We start from the raw sequence: 21,414 nt of genomic DNA on the forward strand, positions 1-21,414 counted from the left end.
AATGAAAGTACAATTCTGCATAGTTTGAAAAAACACTCGGGAATTTTGTTTTCTATAGTATTCGCATTAAATGCTCTTTTAAAAGTGCAATCTTAACAACCCTTTGTTTAACATCTCGTAAAATTTATTCTGCAACACATTAAATGTTCATAATCCGAATATCCGATTATTCGAACTAACTAGTTGATAGATTAATCGGCTACGAAAATAATCGATAGCTGCAGCCATATTAAAAATTATTTTAAAAATTAAGCTCAGACTTACTTCCAATCCATTTTTGACTGGGAGGCAATCAAATTGTTCGGACGTGTATGGCTGTCAATGGCATTGAGACCTAAACGTGTCAGAAACTGAATTTCTAAGACTTTGATTGTAAGTAACCCTGGGCGTTGAAACGATAACGGTAATTATCGTCATATAATTTTTGTCAGCAGAAATAGTAAAAACGAGAGTTTTCCAATATTATCCGGCAGCCGATAATATCGGCCGATAAAAGCATTTTAAGATTATATCGAATAATATCAACATCGGTTTTTCATTATGTTTTTTGGGCCAATATGCATATGGCAGTGCTGTCATGTCCACTTATTGCCTGCATGTATTTCTGGTATTTCTTCGCCCCCTGCTGGCAACTAGGTGTAATTACTTTTTATTATTTCCAGAGCTAAATGGACGAGCTAATGTCTGCAGCTAGTTTACCATAGCAGTTCTTGCCATTTCACCACGTTGATTGTGCATTATACTAGCGTGGCTTTAAGTTATATTCAGAGGTGGGTAGTAACGCGTTACATTTACTCAGTGACATTTACTAGCTGGCGCTTAGGTGTAATTACTTTTTATTATTTCCAGCACTTTCTGTTGACGTAATCATATGTCTACGCCAGCTCATTGCGAATAGAGAGCAAAATGGACGAGCTAACGTCGGCAGCCAATGTACCTTAGCTGTTCTTGCCATCTCACCATGTTAATTGTGCCTTATACAAGCATCACTTGTAAGTTATATTCAGAGGTGGGAAGTTGCGCTTTACATTTACTCAGTTACATTTACTTGAGTAACTTTACTTTAACTGTGCAATACTTTTTACTTCAGTAGATTAGTAAAGAAACACTACTCTTACTCCACAAATTTTGGACTACTCTAGAGTCATTTTTCATCTTTATTCTACATATTATTTTTGCCAGACATTTCTCAGTTTCACCAATCAGACTTCGAAACAATAACCACATGACTCCATTATACCAATCGGAGGTAACATTGTTTTTTTCTCAACTAGAGGACACTCATGCTCTTTGGACAGGTAGTTTCATAGTTTTTATTTTCTGGTCTGAATTCGATGACTCTTTTTAGCCTAATATGGTCATGTAATCAGTGATACTACAGTACAATAATAACATTTCATATAGATGAAGTTTTGCTGAGAAAAAAAAAACATTAAAAAAAATCTGACAATGTAAGCAGTTACTCACATGTTACTCATTTCTTGAGTATTCTTTTCAATGAATACTTTTTTACTTGTACTTAAATAGATTTTTGGAAGAGTACTTTAACTTTTACATGAGTATTTTAATTTGAAGCGACACTACTCTTACATGAGTCAAATATTTGGCTACTCTACCCACCTCTGGTTATATTCTTCCTTTGTTTTATATTCATGAGCGTTGTGACGTATATTGGAGATGTCTAGATTTTGCTTTGTTTGCATTTGTGGTGAATGTGGTTACATTATTTCATTGCTTGCAAGGTGTACTACCAGTTGCTGTTCAATGAGACATTTGTGACTTTGGGGCATCACACTACAATTAGCCGTAATATGTTAAGTCAACGACAAAATATATCGGTATCGGATTTTGGGAGTTGGACAATATCGGGATATCTGTTATCGGTTAAAAATCTCATTATCAGACAACTCTAAAGAAACACGTTCAATAAAAGTCGATAGATTTAAACTGTAATTACACCACTCGAACACCAGAAAGAAGGGGGGCGCTGATGCGACGTGAACCCTATCTAAAAAAAAAATCAATTTGACCTTAAACATCCAAATGAAAAAAACATCCCAAATAGCAATTTCACTTTAAATAAAAATTATTAAAATTTAAAACAGGTCAATTTGACCCATCGACGGAACAGGAGGGTTAAGGAGGGACTATGTGGGAGGAGCCAGAGGCAATAATGCACATTAACACACACACGCATTCACACACAGGATGACGACGCAAGCAGCTGGTCTTCTTGATTGTTTTTAGGCCGCCTCTTTCGGAAAACAGTCAGGGCGCATATATTTAAAAAAGAAAATAAAAACTAACAAAAAAGTAATATATTTACATAAATGGGACTTTTTTTCCCCTCTCAACATGAATCACAAGTAGTCTTAACTTAACAAGTGGACATATTAAATATGGTGGTTCAATCCTCCATGGGCGAATGCATTAAGTGCAACCGTTTTTTTGTTTTTTTTTGTTGGTTTTACGTCCTGACCGACAGAAATACAGCAACTGTATTTGCGTTTAAGCGCATATTTTCCCTCTATAAATTAATTTTTTTTTAAAAATCAATTATTGTCAGGGTGACATTGAGCAGTGCTGGAAAGGAGGGGGGCTGGATTGTAGTCCGCTGCTGCACTTAGCATATAGAAAACATCATTTACTCACTCACGTGATAATAAGCTTCCTTAGAGGACAAAACTGGATTATTATCGTCGTTGCTAAGGGCGACATCTTTCCAATTATTTTTAGGAATAATAAAAAAAAATAACAAATTTGAGCACATTTCAAAATAAAACCCACAAAATGTATCTGCACATGCCAAATAATACCAAATAAAAAACAACCAAAAAAAATATCCAATAAATACAGAAATTATTGCACAGTAGAAAGGCTCCATGGAATTCCTAAAATCCTCCGACGGCTCCGGACAAGGTTAAAAGTTTTAATATTCTCAGGCGACGGGGGACATTTAAAAAAAAAAAAAAAAAAAAAAAGGAGGGGGAAACACCAATCAGTCTTGTTTTTTTTTTACGTAAAGAGAGATTATCCAGCCATGCCCCTTGTTCAAAGTAGTCATAGGAAAAGATGTCTGTGTAGATTCTCAGTCATCCGGGTCAAGGTAATCCACAACGGTTGAATCGAGGAAATTGGATTCTTCTCGGTTGTCCAAGACTTTTCACTGCTAATCCAAAAGGCTTCTTGAGTTCTAAATTTTAGGTGTGGAGACTCCACACTGGGCCAGTTTGCTCGGCGTGTGTAAATATCCAAAATGCGTCTGAAACAAAAGAGTATAAACTCAATTACTACCCAATACGGGAAATAAACCACTGTATATGATGGTTGCGTTTAATCTTTCAACCCTAAAAAGAAAACTTTCTGAGCCATTGATGGTAATAGACATCCAATCCGTGTTGACTGGGAGACAGATTGGACATCTATCGCTGTCAATGGCATTAAAAAAGTTCAACTTGAAGTGAAAGTTTCAAAGGCGAGAGTTTGTTCATGAACCATTTAGAAAATGTCTCCCTTCGTCAATGGCAGCAATTGACTTAAATTTTTTGACTTCATTAGCAATTTCGACCAGTTTGCAAATTCCAAACGCTTTGCAAAAGTACAACAACAAAAAACAGATGAACTGCTAAACACGAATGCAAAATGACAGCAAAGGAAGCAGACTTGCAACTGTAGAAAATGTTTAGTGGCTATCTTAGGGTAACCAAACGTCCTGTTTTGCCCGGACAAGGCCTCTTATTACGTGCCCTCCGGAGCGTCCGGCCGGGCTTCATAAATTTGAGAAAATGTCCGATTTTTATGATTTTTCACGGGACCAATTTGAAGAGAATCCCTCCGGCCATTAGGGGGCAGCGCCTGCCTGCGTTGACGTGGCTCCTACTAGTAGGGGCAGGAGAAGGAGTAGATCTTCATTTTTGTTGGCAGTTTACCCTTTGTTTCATGAGGAATTACCACAATCTACTGACGGTTTGGCGAGAGTTTAGACTACATTAAGGAGTTCAATCAGGAGTTATGAAAGACGTGGCTCCATACACCATTCTGTAAGTTTATCTCCTGTTAATGTCGACCATGTGTCTTCTGTTGTATATAGGTTTATATGTGTACACAGAGATGCAGTATATTGTATGTGTCTTGTAATTGTTCTGCGTTACTTTATTTGGTTGAATGCTAGTATTATATTTTAAATAGCTGTGTTTCTTATGGTTTTTTTTTTTTTTTTTACGATAAATACGTATATAATGGCAAGTGCTGACTTCTGTCGGAGATTTGTACTGGTGAAATCTGTAAAATCCCATTTGGTGTCGCATCGTTGCGCTGCCGATGATTGTAAACTATTATAGCAAAGTCTGATTTAGCCTCGGCTCCCGTACTCGCTAATAGGGTAGCAATCAGTAAAGTCAGCCGCGCTAGGCATTATGGGCGATGTAGTTTTGAACTGCTGCGTTTGGAAACATGCTGGTTGAATAGCTTGTCAGTTTATTTCGGTTATTGTTTGCGTACATAGCCTGCTGTGTGTGTGTATTGACTGGACTACATTTCCATGGGTCTGCATTATATATATATTTTTTTCGCCATTATTCGTTTTTTAAATTGTTTGAATATTTTTTGGGGAAGAATAAAGCCTGTTGAGTAACCAGTTGAGAAAAAAAAAGTGGGTGATATAGGCATCTTTGAGTAATCTTCGAGTAAAATTAAAGTATCTCGAGGCCGGGCCGAGTGTCCTCTTTTGTGGAAATTAAAACATGGTCACCCTAATCTAGTATGATGTATTAGTTAGCCGCTAACATTAGCTAGTCAGATGTGTGTGGTTACTTTTGTTGTAAGTCTGATTTACAGCTGTTGTGAGCTGTAAATCAGATTTACACGGGAAGTAAGCACAAACTTGAATCTCACAGGCTAACGTTAGCAGCTAACATCATACAACGATCTCTATTCCATGAATTAACGGCTAACGTTATATAACCATCTCTACTACTTCTGAAAAGCCTAGAGCAAAGATGACAAAGCGATAACTACTAAACTGTGTCTAATGTTGTAAGTCTGCTTCTGTTGTTGTATTTTTGTGTTCGTATTATGGCAGTTGATGTGTTTTTTTCTTTTGCATTTGGAATTTGCAGACTCCCTGACACTTCCCTGCCACCGTAGTTTTCAGACAAGCAGAACACTGTTAAAACTGTAAAAACTACTCCCTACTAGCTAAAAACATGAAGTAGGAGGAGCCAAAGGCAATAACTCCACCCCTAAAATATTGACTCATAGAAGCCTTTTAGACCGCAGGTGAAACATCTTTCCTAACAACCACAAAATTCCATTCCTACATTCAATATTTGCAGATCATAGGGAAGATGAGTACGCGTACATGTACGTTTATGTGTGTGTGACGCTTAGCTTCGCTCGGCTTGCTCCAGTTTGACCTCGCTGGCCATCAAGTGTTCGCCGTGCCACTTCTTCATGTGTTTCTCCAGCGTGCTATAGACGCTGAAGGGCATGTGGCAGATGTCGCAGCGGTATACCTCCTTGCCGAACTGGCCGTGCGTCTTCATGTGGCGTGTCAGCTTGGAGCTCTGGGCGCAGGCGTAGCTGCACAGGTCACACTTGTAGGGCCTCTCGCCCGTGTGGCTGCGTCGGTGCACCGTCAGGTTGCTGCAGTTCTTGAACACTTTGCCGCAGTATTCGCACGTGTCGTTGCGCCGATCCTTGGAGCTGGGCGGTCGGCCGGGTCCGGGTCCTCGCAAGAGGTGCGGCGTGCTGCTGCCGCTCCGGCCCGAGGCGCTGCCGCCCTCCATCAGTTCCCCCGGCGGCGTGGAGAAGCGCAGGCTACCCGTTTCAGAGGAGGAGTGCTCCGAGGAGGTGGCGAAGGGGGACTGGCGTGAGTCCGTGAAGCCCAGGAATGGCTCCCGGATGAAGTGGCGCGAGGCGGCATACCCGGCCAAGAGCTGGGAGTAGACGTTTTCCGGCGAGATGAGCGGGAGAGTGGGCTGGAGCTCCAGCTGATCCCGCTCAATCTTGATCCTCTTGTTGTTGTTGGACGGATTGGGGCTGGTGATGGGCGTGGGTCGACGCTGGAAGAGCCCCGGGAAGGATTCCGCCTCTGATACGCTAACCCTGCCGTTCATCACGGGCCTGGTGTCCGGCTCGTCAGGGTCCCTGCCCTGCTCCCTGTCGCTCTGCCGCTCTCGATCCGGTTCGCCCCCGTTGGCGCTGTCTCCGTTGGGCTGCCTCTCGAGGTTCCTCTTGTTGGGGTTCAGTCTGAGATGATTGTCAAGATGGTTGTACGGGTGCATGATGCTTACCCCGCCGCTTTCACCTACTCGCTCGGCACTCAGGTGCTTCTCCTTGGGAGACTGCCTCGGCCCGTTCTCCCGGTTGGAGTTAAACTCTTGGGAATCCTCGCTTAGGTTGGAATCTGGGCGACTTCCATTCCTTAGCTCTTCCTCCTCTTCTTCTTCCTCCTCTTCCTCCTCCTCCTCTTCTTCCTCCTCCTCATTGTCCATGCCCAACACTCTTCCGTCAGCTTCGCGAATCTTGTCTTCCCCCTCTCCTCCGTCTTCTCGGTTTTCTGCCTCAGGGGAGCCGCCCATGGAGCCGGACTTGTTGTGCATGTGGGTTTTCATGTGCCTCTTGAGCTTGCTGGCCTGGGAGCAGGCGTGGTCACACAGGTGGCACTTGTACGGCCTCTCTCCGGTGTGGCTGCGGCGGTGCACGATTAGGTTGCTCTGGAATTTGAAGATCTTCCCGCAGAATTCGCAGGATTTTGATTTCCCTGCCGACTGGTTCTGACTTTGGGTGTCAGGGGGGCTGGAGGAACCGTGTGCACCCTGGGGGGTGGGCTGCTGCGGGGCATAGGTGAGAAAGGCCGGCGGCTTGGAACCCGGCTGGAAGAGCGTGGGACTTAGCAAGCGGTGCATGGGTGGCACGCGGTTGGGCGACAAGGGTGGCGTTGGCCCTCCGTTGTTGTTGGTGTTGCCAGCCAGCTCCCTCAGACGCCGGGAGAAGTCCATAGATGGGGGCTCCATGGGTGTCAGGCGCATTACTCTCTCGAAGGCACTGGGGTGCTGGGAGAGCAGCCCCATCTCCTCCGGGCCCAGCCGCTCTAGCGGGGGCCTGGGAGGGGGCGGCGGGCTCACAAAGGGAGGGGTTGCCGGCAGCCGGGTCTCCATGAAGCCCGGTGGCGGAGGGTGTTCCCTGAGCAAGGGCGCAGCCATTCGCAAGAGGTGGAAGGGGTTGTTGGCGTCGCCCAGGAAGGTGGGCAGCGGTGAGCGGGGCAGGGCGTCGGCACCCGGCGGGGGCGGTAGCGCCATGCGAGGGGTGAGCGAGCAGTTGGCCAAATGGTTGTCCAGGTAGATGCGGATTCCATGAGTGTGCTGGGCGTGCTGGAGGAGGAACCAGGCGCTGGTGAAGGTCTGCTTACAGCTGGTGCAGATGTAGCTGGATGGCTCGTCTTTGTCTGCAAGGGGGGGGCGACATAAATGACATTTTGAGTTAATGTCCTTTATCCCACAAATGAAATACAGATTCAAACCAGACACATGGACTCAAGTATCAGGACACCAACAAAACACGCAGTTGGCGTGCCAGCGTTTCAATCTTCTGGGAAGAGGGGGAATTTTTTTGTCCATCTCCCGCACAAACTCTTCCAAGCATGACCTCGAAAGAATGAATCGTGGGCAGGCGGATGGTGGGGGTGGTCAGGGAATTCTGTTCGTACCGCCAAATGATAAATTAATTAAGAGAAAGACTCTCGTCCAGATAGTCTGCGCCCGTTTGTCCGTCTGGGCGTGATGTTCTTCCCGTGTGTGTGCATGTGTGCGTGCATACAGGCTAATGCAGATGGCAGGTAGCGCCCTAAGGCCACGACACATTATGCAAATTTTGATGTCAGCCTCGGCTTTAATATACAGATCCATCTCGTCTATCCTGTCATTTCCATATGGAGGCGGCAATGTTGGGGTAGGGGCAGGCATGCGAAAAGCTGGTGTGGTGGGGGTGTAAATATGGGATGTTAATATAAAAAGATGGAGGGGTGATATTGGACAAAAAGCGAGACGCACAAAAGAAAGCGGTGAGATGATTGTGTAACACGTTTTTTTTTTTTTTTTTTTGTGCAGTTGGAATGCGGCTGCGACGCACACACAAAGTGCAGACGGCAGCGACCCTCATTGACAAATTGCTCGTCGGAGTGACTTAATAAGGCCAAATGAATCGATCAGTCACTGCGCTCAGGCCTTTGTTGGGATTTATCTAATTCAACGCAGACCCTCCGCTTCCCTCTAAAGGCATCTGCATCTGCTTATGAAGCGTCGCCGGCTACTGCGGCCCTCATTCCGCGCCTCGGAGGGGTTTCTCACATTTTTAGTGAAGGGGGGGGGGGGGGGGGCAACCAGGAACTCCTTTACTTGGGGCCACCTTATAATCCTCACTCTGTTTAGAGCTAAGGTGAAAGAAGATAGCCTCTTTCAGGCAAATACCCCCTGTTGCTTTTCCCACAGAACCCTGCCAAGGTGAGATATAGTCGCAAGCGGACACGCTTTCATGTCAGCGAAAGCGTATAAAATACTCGTCGGACAGTGACCATTGCTTTTAAAGCAACGGGGCGAGTTTATGTTGCGTCAACTTTACCTTTGTCTCTCTTGAGCCCCTTTCAGACTTATATCCTGGTAAATTCCTGTGTAATGTGAGGTGGGATTTACACGTGTCATGGCTTTCAGACATGGGGAGATGTCCCTGGTATTACCCGGGTTGGACACTTTCAGACTTGTTCCGTGTTAGAGCCTCGAAGCCCTGCGAAGGCGGGATTTTTCCGACTCTCTCCCTCGGCTCTAAGATCCAATATCAATTTAATTTTGTGATATTTACAGTTTAATTTTGCTATTTCCAGTTTGTCATGTTGATAATTGCGATGTTTGTTTACCGCGAAGAAAGAGGAAATGACAATCGGCCCGCGCTGTTACCCGGGAGTTAAACTGCTGCTTTCACATATGCCAGGTTCCGGGTAAGTCCCGGACATTATACTCGGACACGACCCGCAATGTCCGTGTCATTTCCGTGTTCGTCGACCCGGGAAATTGCTTTGACATAAGGGCTATTTCTTAGTTTAGCGTATGTCTGAAAGGGGCTTGGGTGAAATAAGCATACCCAAGCGGTGCCTAAGATATTTAGAAGAAGAAAAAAAACATTTTTGTGTTCTGAAAAAAAATAAAATGACATTTCTGAGACTCTATGTCATAGGTGTCAAACCAGTTCCACAAAGGGCCGAGTGGGTGCTGGATTTTGTTCCAACAGATAACGCGCAAACAGTTTAACCGATGAATTTTCTGTTGAAACAAGCAGCACCTGACAAAGTTTAACTGATTACCCATGTAAGAGATCAGATTGGTCAAAAGGTGTCCTTTTCATTGGTTGGAAAGAAAACCTGCACCCACTTGGCCCTTTATGGAGTCAGTTTGACACCAGTGCTCTAAGGCTACGTTCATACTACAGGTCTTAATGCATGAATCCGATTTTTTCATGTTTTTCCGACTCGAGTGAGGCATTAACTTGACAGTCTGAACGTGACAAGTTGCATAGAACAGGACCATTTCAATTCCGCTCTGGGTCACTTTCGTATGTGGTTCGAATCCGATCTGGGCCAAATTTTTCCAGACTGTCACGTCGGTCTGTATTGTCCAGTCTCCCAAATCGGAATTCATGCAGCAATTACGTCATCAAACAGCGAGAGAGACGCTACGGTAGCGGTGCAGCTGTGCGTCATTAGCGCCTAGCTTGCCTTGAACACGCCTTTTTAGGAAGGGTCGTACTTGACAACAGTCATTAAAAAAAAATAAAAATGGGTTGAGGATAAGCCTGTGAATAATCAGTTTTCTGTCTGCTCCATATAAGCAATATTTCAACATTGCTTACACGGCCGAGAGTCGGGGCAAACACCCCGTATGTGCATGTGACATGCACGGACAGTGCGTGCATGCTATCGATCCATATACTTTGAATATAAGCCTAAACTGGGATTATTTATGTCTGCGGGTCGTCTTGCGTACTCTTAGGGGCCATTTACACGGCAACCGAGGCGGTGGCAACGTATAAAGTTTTCCATAGAGCACTATTGTTTCCGCAGCGATGGTGCAAAAATTAGTAAACACCTTCGAGAGTGGAAATCTTGAAAATGCTCCCATCTGTCGTCGCCGTCTAAACAGCTAACAACGAAAAAGTCCGTTTTTGGCGACAACTGGCTTCTGTACTCCAAAACAGTAGGTGGCGATACATGGAAAGTTCAGCAGTCTATGAAAACGTCTTCAAGTAGCAACCTTATAGTTATGTTAAGAAACAGCTCTACCTCCTTATCAGTCCACACAAAATTACTCTGCCTGTAATTTGCGCAGGACGAAAGAGGAAACCGCAGAGGTGAAGAGTTACACGCAGTGTTGTTTTCAGCAGCAATGACGATAACGAAAAATTTCGTCGACGACTAATTTTTTTAACGACAATTACAAACAAAAAGGTGGCTCGGGGAACTAGGACATGACGAGACGAATGACAGTTTTCGTCATTTTTGTCATATGTTCACAATGCGTGACATTTTCATATTGTACGTGGAGTACGTCAGCTTGCATCGTAGCAGTGTTTGGGTCGTGTCACTCGTGAGATGTGTTGTGCCTCTTCTTCCTCACCAGAGTTTAGGATGGATCTCTAGCTAGGCTGCGCTCCATCTTGCTTGCTTGGAGACACGGTAAGATTTGTTTTTTTCATTTTGGCAAGAGAGAATATGCAATGTTGTTTTAGCCTTAAAAGGTCTGTACTGAGTGATCATCAGACGCCAAATGTAACTGCTAGCATTAGCGTGCGCATTAGCATTAGCTTCAGAATGGCGAGTGTCCACTTAAAACACTACAGAGCCACTTGGCTTTTTTAGTCAGTAGGTCGGGAAGATGTTAAACACAACTTTTTTGAACATACAGTTCGTGGCTTCTAGGTAGGTTTCATTGAAAATAATGTACTGATTTTCCTACTGAGTGTGTACAGGTATTATCATCACAAAGTTGGCGTTGTCCTTGTAAACGCTACAAGATGTGCTCATCTATGTTCATTCGAAATTGTCGTAAACCTTTAGTTATTCTTTGACTAAAACTTTTGAATTTTACAGATTAAAATATTTTGGGTGACTGTGGACTAAAACTATACGAAATTTGCAACAACAGCAACGAGACTTGGGTGTCGTTAAGTCGAAATCGCCTAACTCAGGTCCGTCTTAACCCAGAGACTACCTGTATTTTGACATGCGAAGATTGGCCAAACCGAAAATAAAAGTAGAAGAAGAACCGGTAGCGACATCCGTGTCAACAAAACATCACAAGTTTATAGACGAAAACATTTTGAGAATTGTTGACTAAAACTAGACAAAGACGAAAATATTTTGAAATGACTGAAATATGACTATGACTCATAAGTATTTTCGTCCAAAAGACTAAGACAAATGTCCAAATTGAGTAGTGCTTGTCATTTTCCCTCCAAAATGTCATGTGACTCGTTACAGGAGTGCTGTCAGCATTGCTGCAGAGATTGAAGAGGTGGGGGGTCGTCCTGTTAGTGCTCAGACCATACGCCGCACTCTACATCAAATTGGTGTGCATGGCTGTCACCCCAGGAGGAAGCCTCTTCTGAAGACAGTACACAAGAAAGCCCGCCAACAGTTTGCTGAATACATGTCAACAAAGCACACGGATTACTGGAACCACCTCTTATGGTCTGATGAGACGGGCGGGCTTTTTTGTGTCTCCTGGGGTGACAGTCATGCATACCAATTTGATGTAAAGTGCGGCGTATGGTCTTAGCACTAACAGGCTGCCCCCCCCCCCCACCTCTTCAATCTCTGCAGCAATGCTGACAGCACTCCTGTAACTAGTCACATGACATTTTGGAGGGAACACGACAAGCAGTACTCAATTTGGACATTTAGGGATGTAGTTTCTAAGGGGTGTACTCACTTTTGTTGCCAGGGGTTTGGATATTAATGGCTATATTTTGAGTTATTATGAGGATAAAATAAATTAACTCTATTATATAAGCTTCACACAGACTACTTTTCATTGTGACAAAGTGTCATTTTGTCAGTGTTGTCCCATGAAAAGATAAACATCTGCAGAAATGCGAGTGGTGTACTCACTTTTGTGATACACTGTACTTCATAATTGATTCTGTATTCTTTTTTGGGAGGCCCAAACTTGGCTAAGTACTTCTTTTAGAACCCTTGTTCCCGTCTAGAGACTGATCCCAGATCAGTGTCTGCTACATGAGGCTAATTTAGCGCTCTGATTGGTTGAGCCTTTTCTCCTGGGTGGGCTGGGGCGAGTAGTTTTGGGGGGTTGCGGTCAGCAAAGGCTAATGAGGAGCTCATTTACTCATTCTGTCACTATTTCTCTGCTATTAGCAGAGATCTGTTGCACTGTTTTGGCTGGGTGGGACGCGACCTGACTCCTGTTACTAATGTGTGTGTGTGTAAGTGTGCGCAAGTGGCGGGCTGCCTGCCTGTGTTTAGTTTGGCTTGGCTTCACACGGCCGCTTGGCAGCGCAGAGCTGGACAGCTTAGCAGCTTGGACGGGGAGACGAGAGCGCAAGATGGAAGGAGGGGGGCGGAAAGCGGGGGTCTTTGAGGACCAGACTTGCTAGGCCAGAGTGCATTTACAAGCCCCTGAGGACTTGGCAGCTGTATAATCTGATCACCGAACACGGATCAATACGCAAAATGGTAATGGGGACGGAGTGATTTGTCGTTGTTTTGTTTGTTTTTAATATTCCATCCATCAGCGCGTGCGTGCGAGCCAGCGCAATAAATAAGTCGTCCTTCCCACCGCTGCCGCCGCAGCTCTCACTTCTTTCCCTCCACAGCCGCCACAACTGCAATGCATTTGCATCTAGTCATAACTTAGCCCGCCGCGCCATACGCCGTTAAGGGAGGCGTGTCGGCTAATAGAGTGACAGCTGATGGCTGCTGCCTAATGACCACCAAAGACACATTTCATCAACTTCCTGAACAAGCTATAACGGAGGGGTGTGAGGAGTGATGAGAGAAAGTTTGAATAGAGAGTGAAGCGTAACGAAAACACCTCTGTTAGTGTTGTGTGGAGATTTAAGCTAGCAAAATTTGTGCTAAGGATGTTTGCATCACTTCCTGTTCAGGCAGGAACTTGTGAAATGATTAGCGTATTCTTTTACCGCAGTTTTTTTTTTTTAATAGTTTGGCCGGGTGTGCGACATTATTATATCATTTCTCATGTTATTTTCACATTAAACTGCGAGAGAGCGCTCAAGGCCTGCATTTCAACATTGGCGGTAACTTATAAATACAACTGAGAAGGGCTGAACAAAACAAAACAGAAAATAACATGTAACGTTAGCATACCATACGCTTATTCAGCCTGTTGTTCTCTGTTCTATTTTTATGTTAAAACTGCTTTTCAAGCGATGTTGTTTTTGGCAGCCATTTTGGATGAAAATACTTATCAGTCTTAGTCATATTTCAGTCATTTTCAAAATGTGTTCGTCTAGTTTTAGTCGACATTTCTCAAAATGTTTTCGTCTATAATCTTAAAAAGTTTAAGAAGACACCCAGTCAATCTGGTTAATGCTAATTCTAACGCGAAGGCTATGCTAACGCTACAAGTTAGTTTAATGTGTGATGATAACTGAGCACAGACCTTCAACGGCTAAAGCAACATAAGCATATCTAGCCAAGATAAGAAAACGTTTCCCAAAGGGAGCCACACACTGTGGCGGCGGGGGTGGGGGGGGACATAATGTCACATGAGTGACACAACCAAACACTATTAAATGTGTTGTAACTAACAATAAGAAAATATCACACATTGTGAATTTATGACAGAAACTATGGGGAATTTTCATCTCGTTCTCGTGTCGTCAGACGAAATCTCGTTATGTTGTAGTCTACTAAGATACATTTTCAGCATGTCATCATGACATCATCGTCATGAAAAAAAATTGTTCGTTGACGAAATATTTTCGTTATCCTCATCGTTGAGGAAAACAACACTGCTTTCAAGATGGCACGTCTGTTCTTGGCGTTGGATTTCTATCTAATAAATTTCCCCCCAAAATGCAGTGCAACTTACCGTATTTTCACGACCATAAGGTGCACCTAAAAGTCAAAGATTTTCTCCAAAGTAGACGGTGCACCTAATTATGTAGTGCGCGTATTTTGTGGACTGAGTACAGATGTGTTTTTCTGACTGAGGAATTTTTGAAAAGGTGGACGTACTGTAAGTGAGAGGCGCATGAGAACCATAAAGGGACAAAGTTGCGTGTAATAGGGGGCATGCCACTGGTAGCTGTAACGTTCGAGTGTGTGCGTTAAGCTAAAAAACTTTGGTTTGGCGAAGGACCCTCGAAAATGGCATCTACTTATGCGAAACAAAAAGAAATGGCCACACCTGGTGATTTTTAAGAGGAAGACACTCTTTAAAGAAAAGTTTGATGTTGTTGCCGTGTTTTAAGGAGACCTAACCCGGCTCTTAAGTTTGGATACAGAAGATGTGGACTTTAATTGATTTGTGGATTGATGTGGGTACTTTGTTAATCTTTAATAAAAGACAATTGAACTCTTTTTTTTTTTTTTTTTTTTTTTTTTTTTTGCACCTGGTGCTTTTTGAAAAAAACAACAACAAAAAACAGTAATGTGCATTCTAGCGCGCATGCTAGCATATGTTTTACATGCTCCCAATAATGCTGTGCGCCTTGTGTGTGTTGTGTGTGGTAAATACAAAAATATCACCCGAAAATGAGTCTGTGCCTTTTAATATCGTGCGCTCCATGGTCGATAAAATAAGGTATATGTTTATTTTTCCTTTTCATTGAGCATTTTTTTGGCTGGTGCGACAGCAATTTCAACATGTTTAGCAATTTAATAGTATGATTTTAACAAGTTTCATGCATGTTTTTGTTGCTTTTCCCCAGTAGATTACATCGCTTCCTTTCCAAACAGGAAGTTCGGAAGTAAGGCACGCCAGCCACGTGCCAATTGCTACAATCTTGGCTTCACTTGATTGCCTAGCAGAATCACTGTAAGTGTCATTTTATTGTATATTATTAAATTTTAGCCTGTTATATGTTAAAATTAGGACTCTAACTCATTAATTCTCATATATATATATATATATTAAATGAATTAAGTGAATTCATGTTTAATTATCACGAGTAGACACCCAATCCATTTGAAATGGAAGCCCTCCCATTTCAAATGAACTTGACGTCTATTGCCGTCAATGGCAATGAGTTAATTACTAATGCTTTAACTAAAAAAAATTAACACATTTTAATCTCGGGTGGCGTTCCAATCAGGGAACCTTTAAACAACACGGATAGTGAACAATTTTCTGGTATACTGATTAAACTGATGCACGTATTAGCTCAGCTGATGGCTATAGAAGTAGAGAAATCCGATTAAATTAGCGCTTTTCATATCAAAACGTGTGTTTGGGCAAATATATCTATCTATTTGATGTTCCGGTCTTTACATAATTTGTCCACGAAACTACAGGCCGATGTCTAAATATGTCTTCAAATTAAGTTGCGGAATCACTTCAGCTATCATATTTTTTTTTCTAGGGTTCCTTGCAGTTTTAGGCCTCCGAAGTGCTCATTTATAGAAGAAAGATGTGCATTTTTTTCTATTTAAATATCTTAAAATGTTAGTGAAAGTAAGATCATTTAGGTTTTTCTTCTGTTTTCTATTAAAATGTATTTAGTCACACACTATTTTTTAATGTATATTTTTGAGACAAATATTCCTCTGCGATTAATCAAGATTAATTAATTACAAAGCCTCGAGTTAAAATGGATGAAATATAAGTGAAATGGAAAGTGGCATTATTAACTCACGCATTCGCACACTTGGCTTTGAGTCATCCTCATTCTCGCCAATTAGTGAATGAAGCAAGTCCGTGCCATGCTTCATGTTGCAGCAATTAGAGTTGAAGGCCCGCCTATTGGTCACCACCATGGTCAAGTAGCAGTTAGTAGATTTAATGACACACACCATGGACTGTTATGTACAGTATGTACTAATACTCCAAGTGAAATCCAAATTAGCATTGAATGATTGAAATGGATTGGACGTCTATATCCGTCAACGAAATGTGTTTTTTTTAAGAGTGTAGTCATTGTGGACGGATATTAAGAAGAACAAAATACAAATACGAATGTTAAATGTCCTTTTTGACCATTGAAAGATGCAATTTTAATCTAAACTATGAAGGGAAATTGTATTTTTGCTGACATGCTAATTGCTAATCGATAATCTTGGACATGCCTGCGTCTGTTGGTTTAGTACAAAATGAAGATGTAACAATAGTGTAAACAACAATAAAATATATCTAAATTACGAGTGCATTAGAAATATTTGAGTGGCCAGACAAAAGAGCCCCTTATGCAAGAAATGAATGACTAAGTGATAAGTATAGGACATAATAACGGATTACAAATATTACATATAAAACACATTCATGTTATGGAACATTTTCTAATGCTATTGATATTATTATTTAATCCCACAAAATAAATTTATTTTGTATTAATAATCACGAAGAAGAAAAGCATTTAATTTTTGTAATGTCAAAGTAATAATTTATAATGGTCAAAACTCCAAACTTTTTAACTCATTGGATTCCTAACTGGTTAATAACACATTTCACTAGTGCTGCAACGATTAACTCGAGTAATTCTATTAGAAAAAAAAGCTATTCGTTTAATTAGAGTGGCATTGTAATGGTTTGTTTTGAAAGTGTTTACATTTGGTTTTATTGATTTGGTTGGATATACTGCCCCCTAGCGGCAAAAGTTGATATGACAGCACTAATTTAACATGGCTGAATCCAGCTGCTCCCTGTTAAGACCAACATAAGGTAAGTTTTTGTTTGCGCTAATGGTTTTTCATGCATTCGTAATTTGGTTAATAGGATAGAATATTTGTTTGAACGATTTGTTAAGAGAATTGTAAAAAAAAAAAAAAAAAAGTTAGCATTTTATAGCTTTTAAGCTAGCGGACTTTTGTTATGTAAGTTATCCAATTAGTCTTTTGTTGTATATACTTAGATCCTCATTATGGATTTTTTTTTTAATACCGTTTGAAGCTAAACTAAGGTATTTTATTTTAAGAAACACTCGGGAATTTTATTTTGTATGCACTGTCAAAGGAGCATTGAACCCGAAATCTTAGCGAGCCTTTGTTTTAAATCTCTTAAAATGTATACAGCAACGCATTAAATGTTCCAAATCCGATTGCTCGATTATTTGAACTAACTTGTTTAGAGCTGCAACGATTAATCGATTAACTCGAGTAATTCGATTAGTAAAATCTTCAAATCAAATTCTGCTGCTTCGAGGATTCGTTTATTTAAAGTGGCGTTGTAATGGTTTGTTTTGAAAGTGTTTGCATATAGTTTTATTGATTTGGGTGGATACCCTGCCCTCTAGTGGCAACAGTGAATATCTCCAGCTGCTCCCTGTTAAGACCAGCATAAGGTTAGACGTATATTCAATAGTTGTTGTTTTTTTGTGTTTGTACGATTTGTTAAGAGCTTTGTAAGAACAAAAAAAGTTAGCATTTTATAGCATTTAAGCTAGCGGATTTTTGCTTTGCAAGTTAGCCAATTGTTCTTTTGTCGTACTTTGATCCTCATTTATTAGTTTGATACCGTTTGAGGCTAAGCTCAGGTATTTTAATTTACTCCTAAATGCATTTTTTGCTCTTATGAAATGAAAGTGCAATTCTGCATAGTTTGAAAAAACACTCGTGAATTTTATTTTGTATTTGCATTTAATGCTCTTTTAAAAGTGCAATCTTAGCAAGCCTCTCCTAAAATTTATTCTGCAACGCATCAAACATTCCTTATCCGATTACACAATTATTCAAACTAAATAATTGATTGATTAATCAACTACTAAAATAATCCGATAGTTGCAGCACTAATCTTGTTGATAGATTAACTGACTACTAAAATAATCGATAGCTGCAGCCCTACATAGCGCATTCCGACATGAAACTTTTTCTCCTAACTTTTTTACGCGACATGTGTTTAATTTTATATATAGAATTCATGGCAAACTTGTTAAAAAAAAAAAATGTAATGGATCCGGCAGGACTTTTGGACACCTGAGAGCTTGCGGCTTTTTGGCAGGCCAAAGCAGGTAGACAGGGGAAAAAAAACACAATGGCGAGATGGGCTCAGGAGGCCACGCTGGGCCGCACGCATCAAAACAAAAGCCGATGGCCAGGAGCCCTGCAGGAAGTTATTAAAACACTGGCACATGTACACCGGTGCTGTTAAGGTGGGCTGCTAATAACATTCTCTTTCTCCTCTTTTTCATTTCTTGCTCAAACCGCCGCGCCAATTAAAGATCTGAGCTTTACATCAGCTTTTATTCCTTCCAGATTGCTTTTTATAGCCATTATTTTTGCCTTCAAGTACAAACAAAATGCCAGCCAATGGGGCTGTTGACTGCTCGCATATGGCCACCGTCGAGAAATCGGTTGGAGGAGCTCGTAGCGGAGGTAGACAGCGGGCATATGGCGCAGACATGTGGATTTGTCTTTAATTTAGGAATTCACATATGCCGTCGCTCCCGCCATCGACGCCTCTGTCGCAATCTCGCGTTAATCCGCACGGAAAAGCTACCAAATGGAAGCGATCGCACTCAGAGCTTGTGTTGACAGCACATTTACATAGCGGGAACTTTACTAGAAAACTTTTGAAGGGCTATTATATGTTTAGAGAGTAATTATTGCAAAAGTTGACATGCTACCCATTACATAATACTAATACTAGGAAGATGGCATCATTTTAAGCTAAAAAGTTTCAATTTTTTTGGTAACACTTTGACAATGGCATCATAAGACTGTCATAATTATGACATGACACTGTCATGAGCATTAATGAATGCTTATGACCAGAGGTGGGTAGTAATATGTTACATTTAGTCAGTTACATTTACTTGCTGGCACTTAGGTGTAAATACTTTTCATTGTTTCCAGAACTGTTGACGAAATCATATGTCGACGCAAGAGCTAAATGGACGAGCTAACGTCTGCAGCCAGTTTACCTTAGCAGCTCTTGCCATCCCACCACGTTGATAGTGCATTATACAAGCAATGCTTGTAAGTTATATTCAGAGGTGGGTAGTAACACGTTACATTTACTCAGTTACATTTACTGAAGTAACTTTTTGAGAAAAATGGATTTCTTGGAGTAGTTTTACCACGTAATACTTATTACTTGAGTAGAATTGTGAAGAAACACTATTCTTACTCCACTAGTGTTGTTACATTTTTCATCTTTAGTCTACATATTGACTTTATTTTTGCCAGAGATGCCAACAGTGGCCGTCTCAGTTTCACCAATCAGACGTCGCAACAGTAACCACACGACTCCCAATATACCAATCAGAGGCAACAATGTTTTTTCTCCACTAGAGGACACACATGCTCTTTGGACAGGTGATGTTTCATTTTTTTTTTTTTTTTTTTTTTTGTTGTCCGAATTTTTGTGTTGTCTTTTTGGCCAGATATGGTCATGTAATAGGTTATAGTACAGTATGATAATGACATTTCATATAGATGAAGTTGTGCTGCGAAAAAAAACATACTTTTTTTTTTTTTTTTTTAAACAGACAATGTAAACATTTACTCACAATGGTACTCATTATTTGAGTATTCTTTTCAAGGAATACTTTTTCACGTATACTTGAGTACATTTTTGGATAACTACTTTTACTTTTACTTGAGTAATATTATTTAGAAGTAACACTACTCTTGAGTCAAATTTTTGGCTACTCTACCCACCTCTGCTTATTTTCTTCCTTTGTTTTATATTCATGAGCATTGCGTAGTATATTGGAGATGTCTATAATTCATTTTGTTTGCAGTCTGGTCTGAATTCAAAGACTTTTTGGCCTAATATGGCCATGTAATAGGTTATAGTACAGTATTATCCAGTAATAACATTTCATATTGATGAAGTTCTGCTGAGAAAAAAAGTATACAATTTTTTTTTTTAAATCTGGCAATGTAAGCAATTACGCACAATGTTACTCATTATTTGTGTATTATTTTCAACGAATACTGTTTTAGAAGAGTACTTTTACTTGAGTAATATTATTTAGAAGTAACGCTACTCTTATCTGAGTAAAACTTTTGGCTACTCTACCCACCTCTGCTTATGACAAAAAATTTGCTGGATGACACTTAACATCTGTCATAAGCATTCATGAATGCTGCAGATATTTAAGTATATCTTTTCATGGGATAACACTGAAAAAATGACACTTTGACACAATGAAAAGTAGTCTGTGTGCAGCTTATATAATAGAGTTAATTTATTTTCCCCTCAAAACAACTCAAAATATAGCCATTAATATCTAAACCCCTGGCAACAAAAGTGAGTACACCCCTTTCAAAAAACGTACATCCCTAAATGTCCAAACTGCTTGTCATTTTTCCTCCAAAATGTCAAGTGACTCGTTACAGGAGTGCTGTCAGCATTGCTGCAGAGATTGAGGAGGTTTCCAATGCTGTAAAATCTGAACAAATACATTGAACACACCAAAAAAAAAAAAAAAAATCTAAATAAGCTCCACCTCAACTTCGATGATGTCAAATTTTCACAGGGATCCTCATTAACCGTGAAAAACGAGGGATCACTGTATATTTTTCAACATGTCAATGGGTGCCCAGTAAAAAGTTGCCAAAAAAATAAAAACTTGAGGAGCACTCTGATTAGACCTCAGCCTATCTAGCCAAAATATATATATAATAACTAGGGTTGTTCCGATCATGTTTTTTTGCTCCCGATCCGATCCCGATCGTTTTAGTTTGAGTACCTGCCGATCCCAATATTTCCCGATCCGATCTCTTTTTTTTTGCTCCCGATTTAATTTTTCCCGATCATATACATTTTGGCAATGCATTAAGAAAAAAATGAATAAAACTTGGACGAATATATACATTCAACATACAGTACATAAGTAATGTATTTGTTTATTATGACAATAAATCCTCAAGATGCCATTTACATTATTAACATTCTTTCTTTGAGAGGGATCCACGGATAGAAAGACTTGTGACTTTGTATATTGTGACTAAATATTGCCATCTAGTGTATTTGTTGAGCTTTCAGTAAATGATACTGTAGTCATGCCCAAATGCACGATGGGAAGTGGAACCATGACTGTGCGTAGTGCTACCAATTGATATATCTTCTCTGCGTTGGTAAATAACACAAGGTGTTAAGATAAAGATCAATTGCTACCTTGCTTCCCCACTTTGCTTCCCATGATATTTCTAATCGTAGGGAGAGGGATTGTAAGCTTTTAGCCAATTAAAAAAAGGCTCCAAAGGCTGCCAAAATTCACTCT

General features: G+C 41.0%; 1 protein-coding gene across 3 annotated transcripts in view; it reads right to left on the minus strand.

The window, feature by feature from the left end:
- Positions 1–1,075: 1,075 nt before the first annotated feature.
- bcl11bb (BCL11 transcription factor B b) overlaps positions 1,076–21,414 on the minus strand; it is a 99,403-nt gene continuing 79,064 nt past the window's right edge. The window contains exons 3-4 of one of the 3 annotated variants that reach the window (XM_057822119.1): positions 5,514–7,447; positions 1,076–3,262 (exon numbers count right to left, since the gene is read on the minus strand). In XM_057822119.1, the coding sequence (XP_057678102.1) occupies positions 3,194–3,262; positions 5,514–7,447 (2,003 nt within the window). In that variant the 3' untranslated portion in view covers positions 1,076–3,193. Of the gene's footprint in view, positions 7,448–21,414 lie in introns of all 3 variants that reach the window. The other 2 variants (XM_057822118.1, XM_057822117.1) reach the window with 2 other exon arrangements.

The sequence above is a fragment of the Corythoichthys intestinalis genome, chromosome 19 (assembly GCF_030265065.1).
Source record: "Corythoichthys intestinalis isolate RoL2023-P3 chromosome 19, ASM3026506v1, whole genome shotgun sequence".
Taxonomy (NCBI): Eukaryota; Metazoa; Chordata; class Actinopteri; order Syngnathiformes; family Syngnathidae; genus Corythoichthys; species Corythoichthys intestinalis.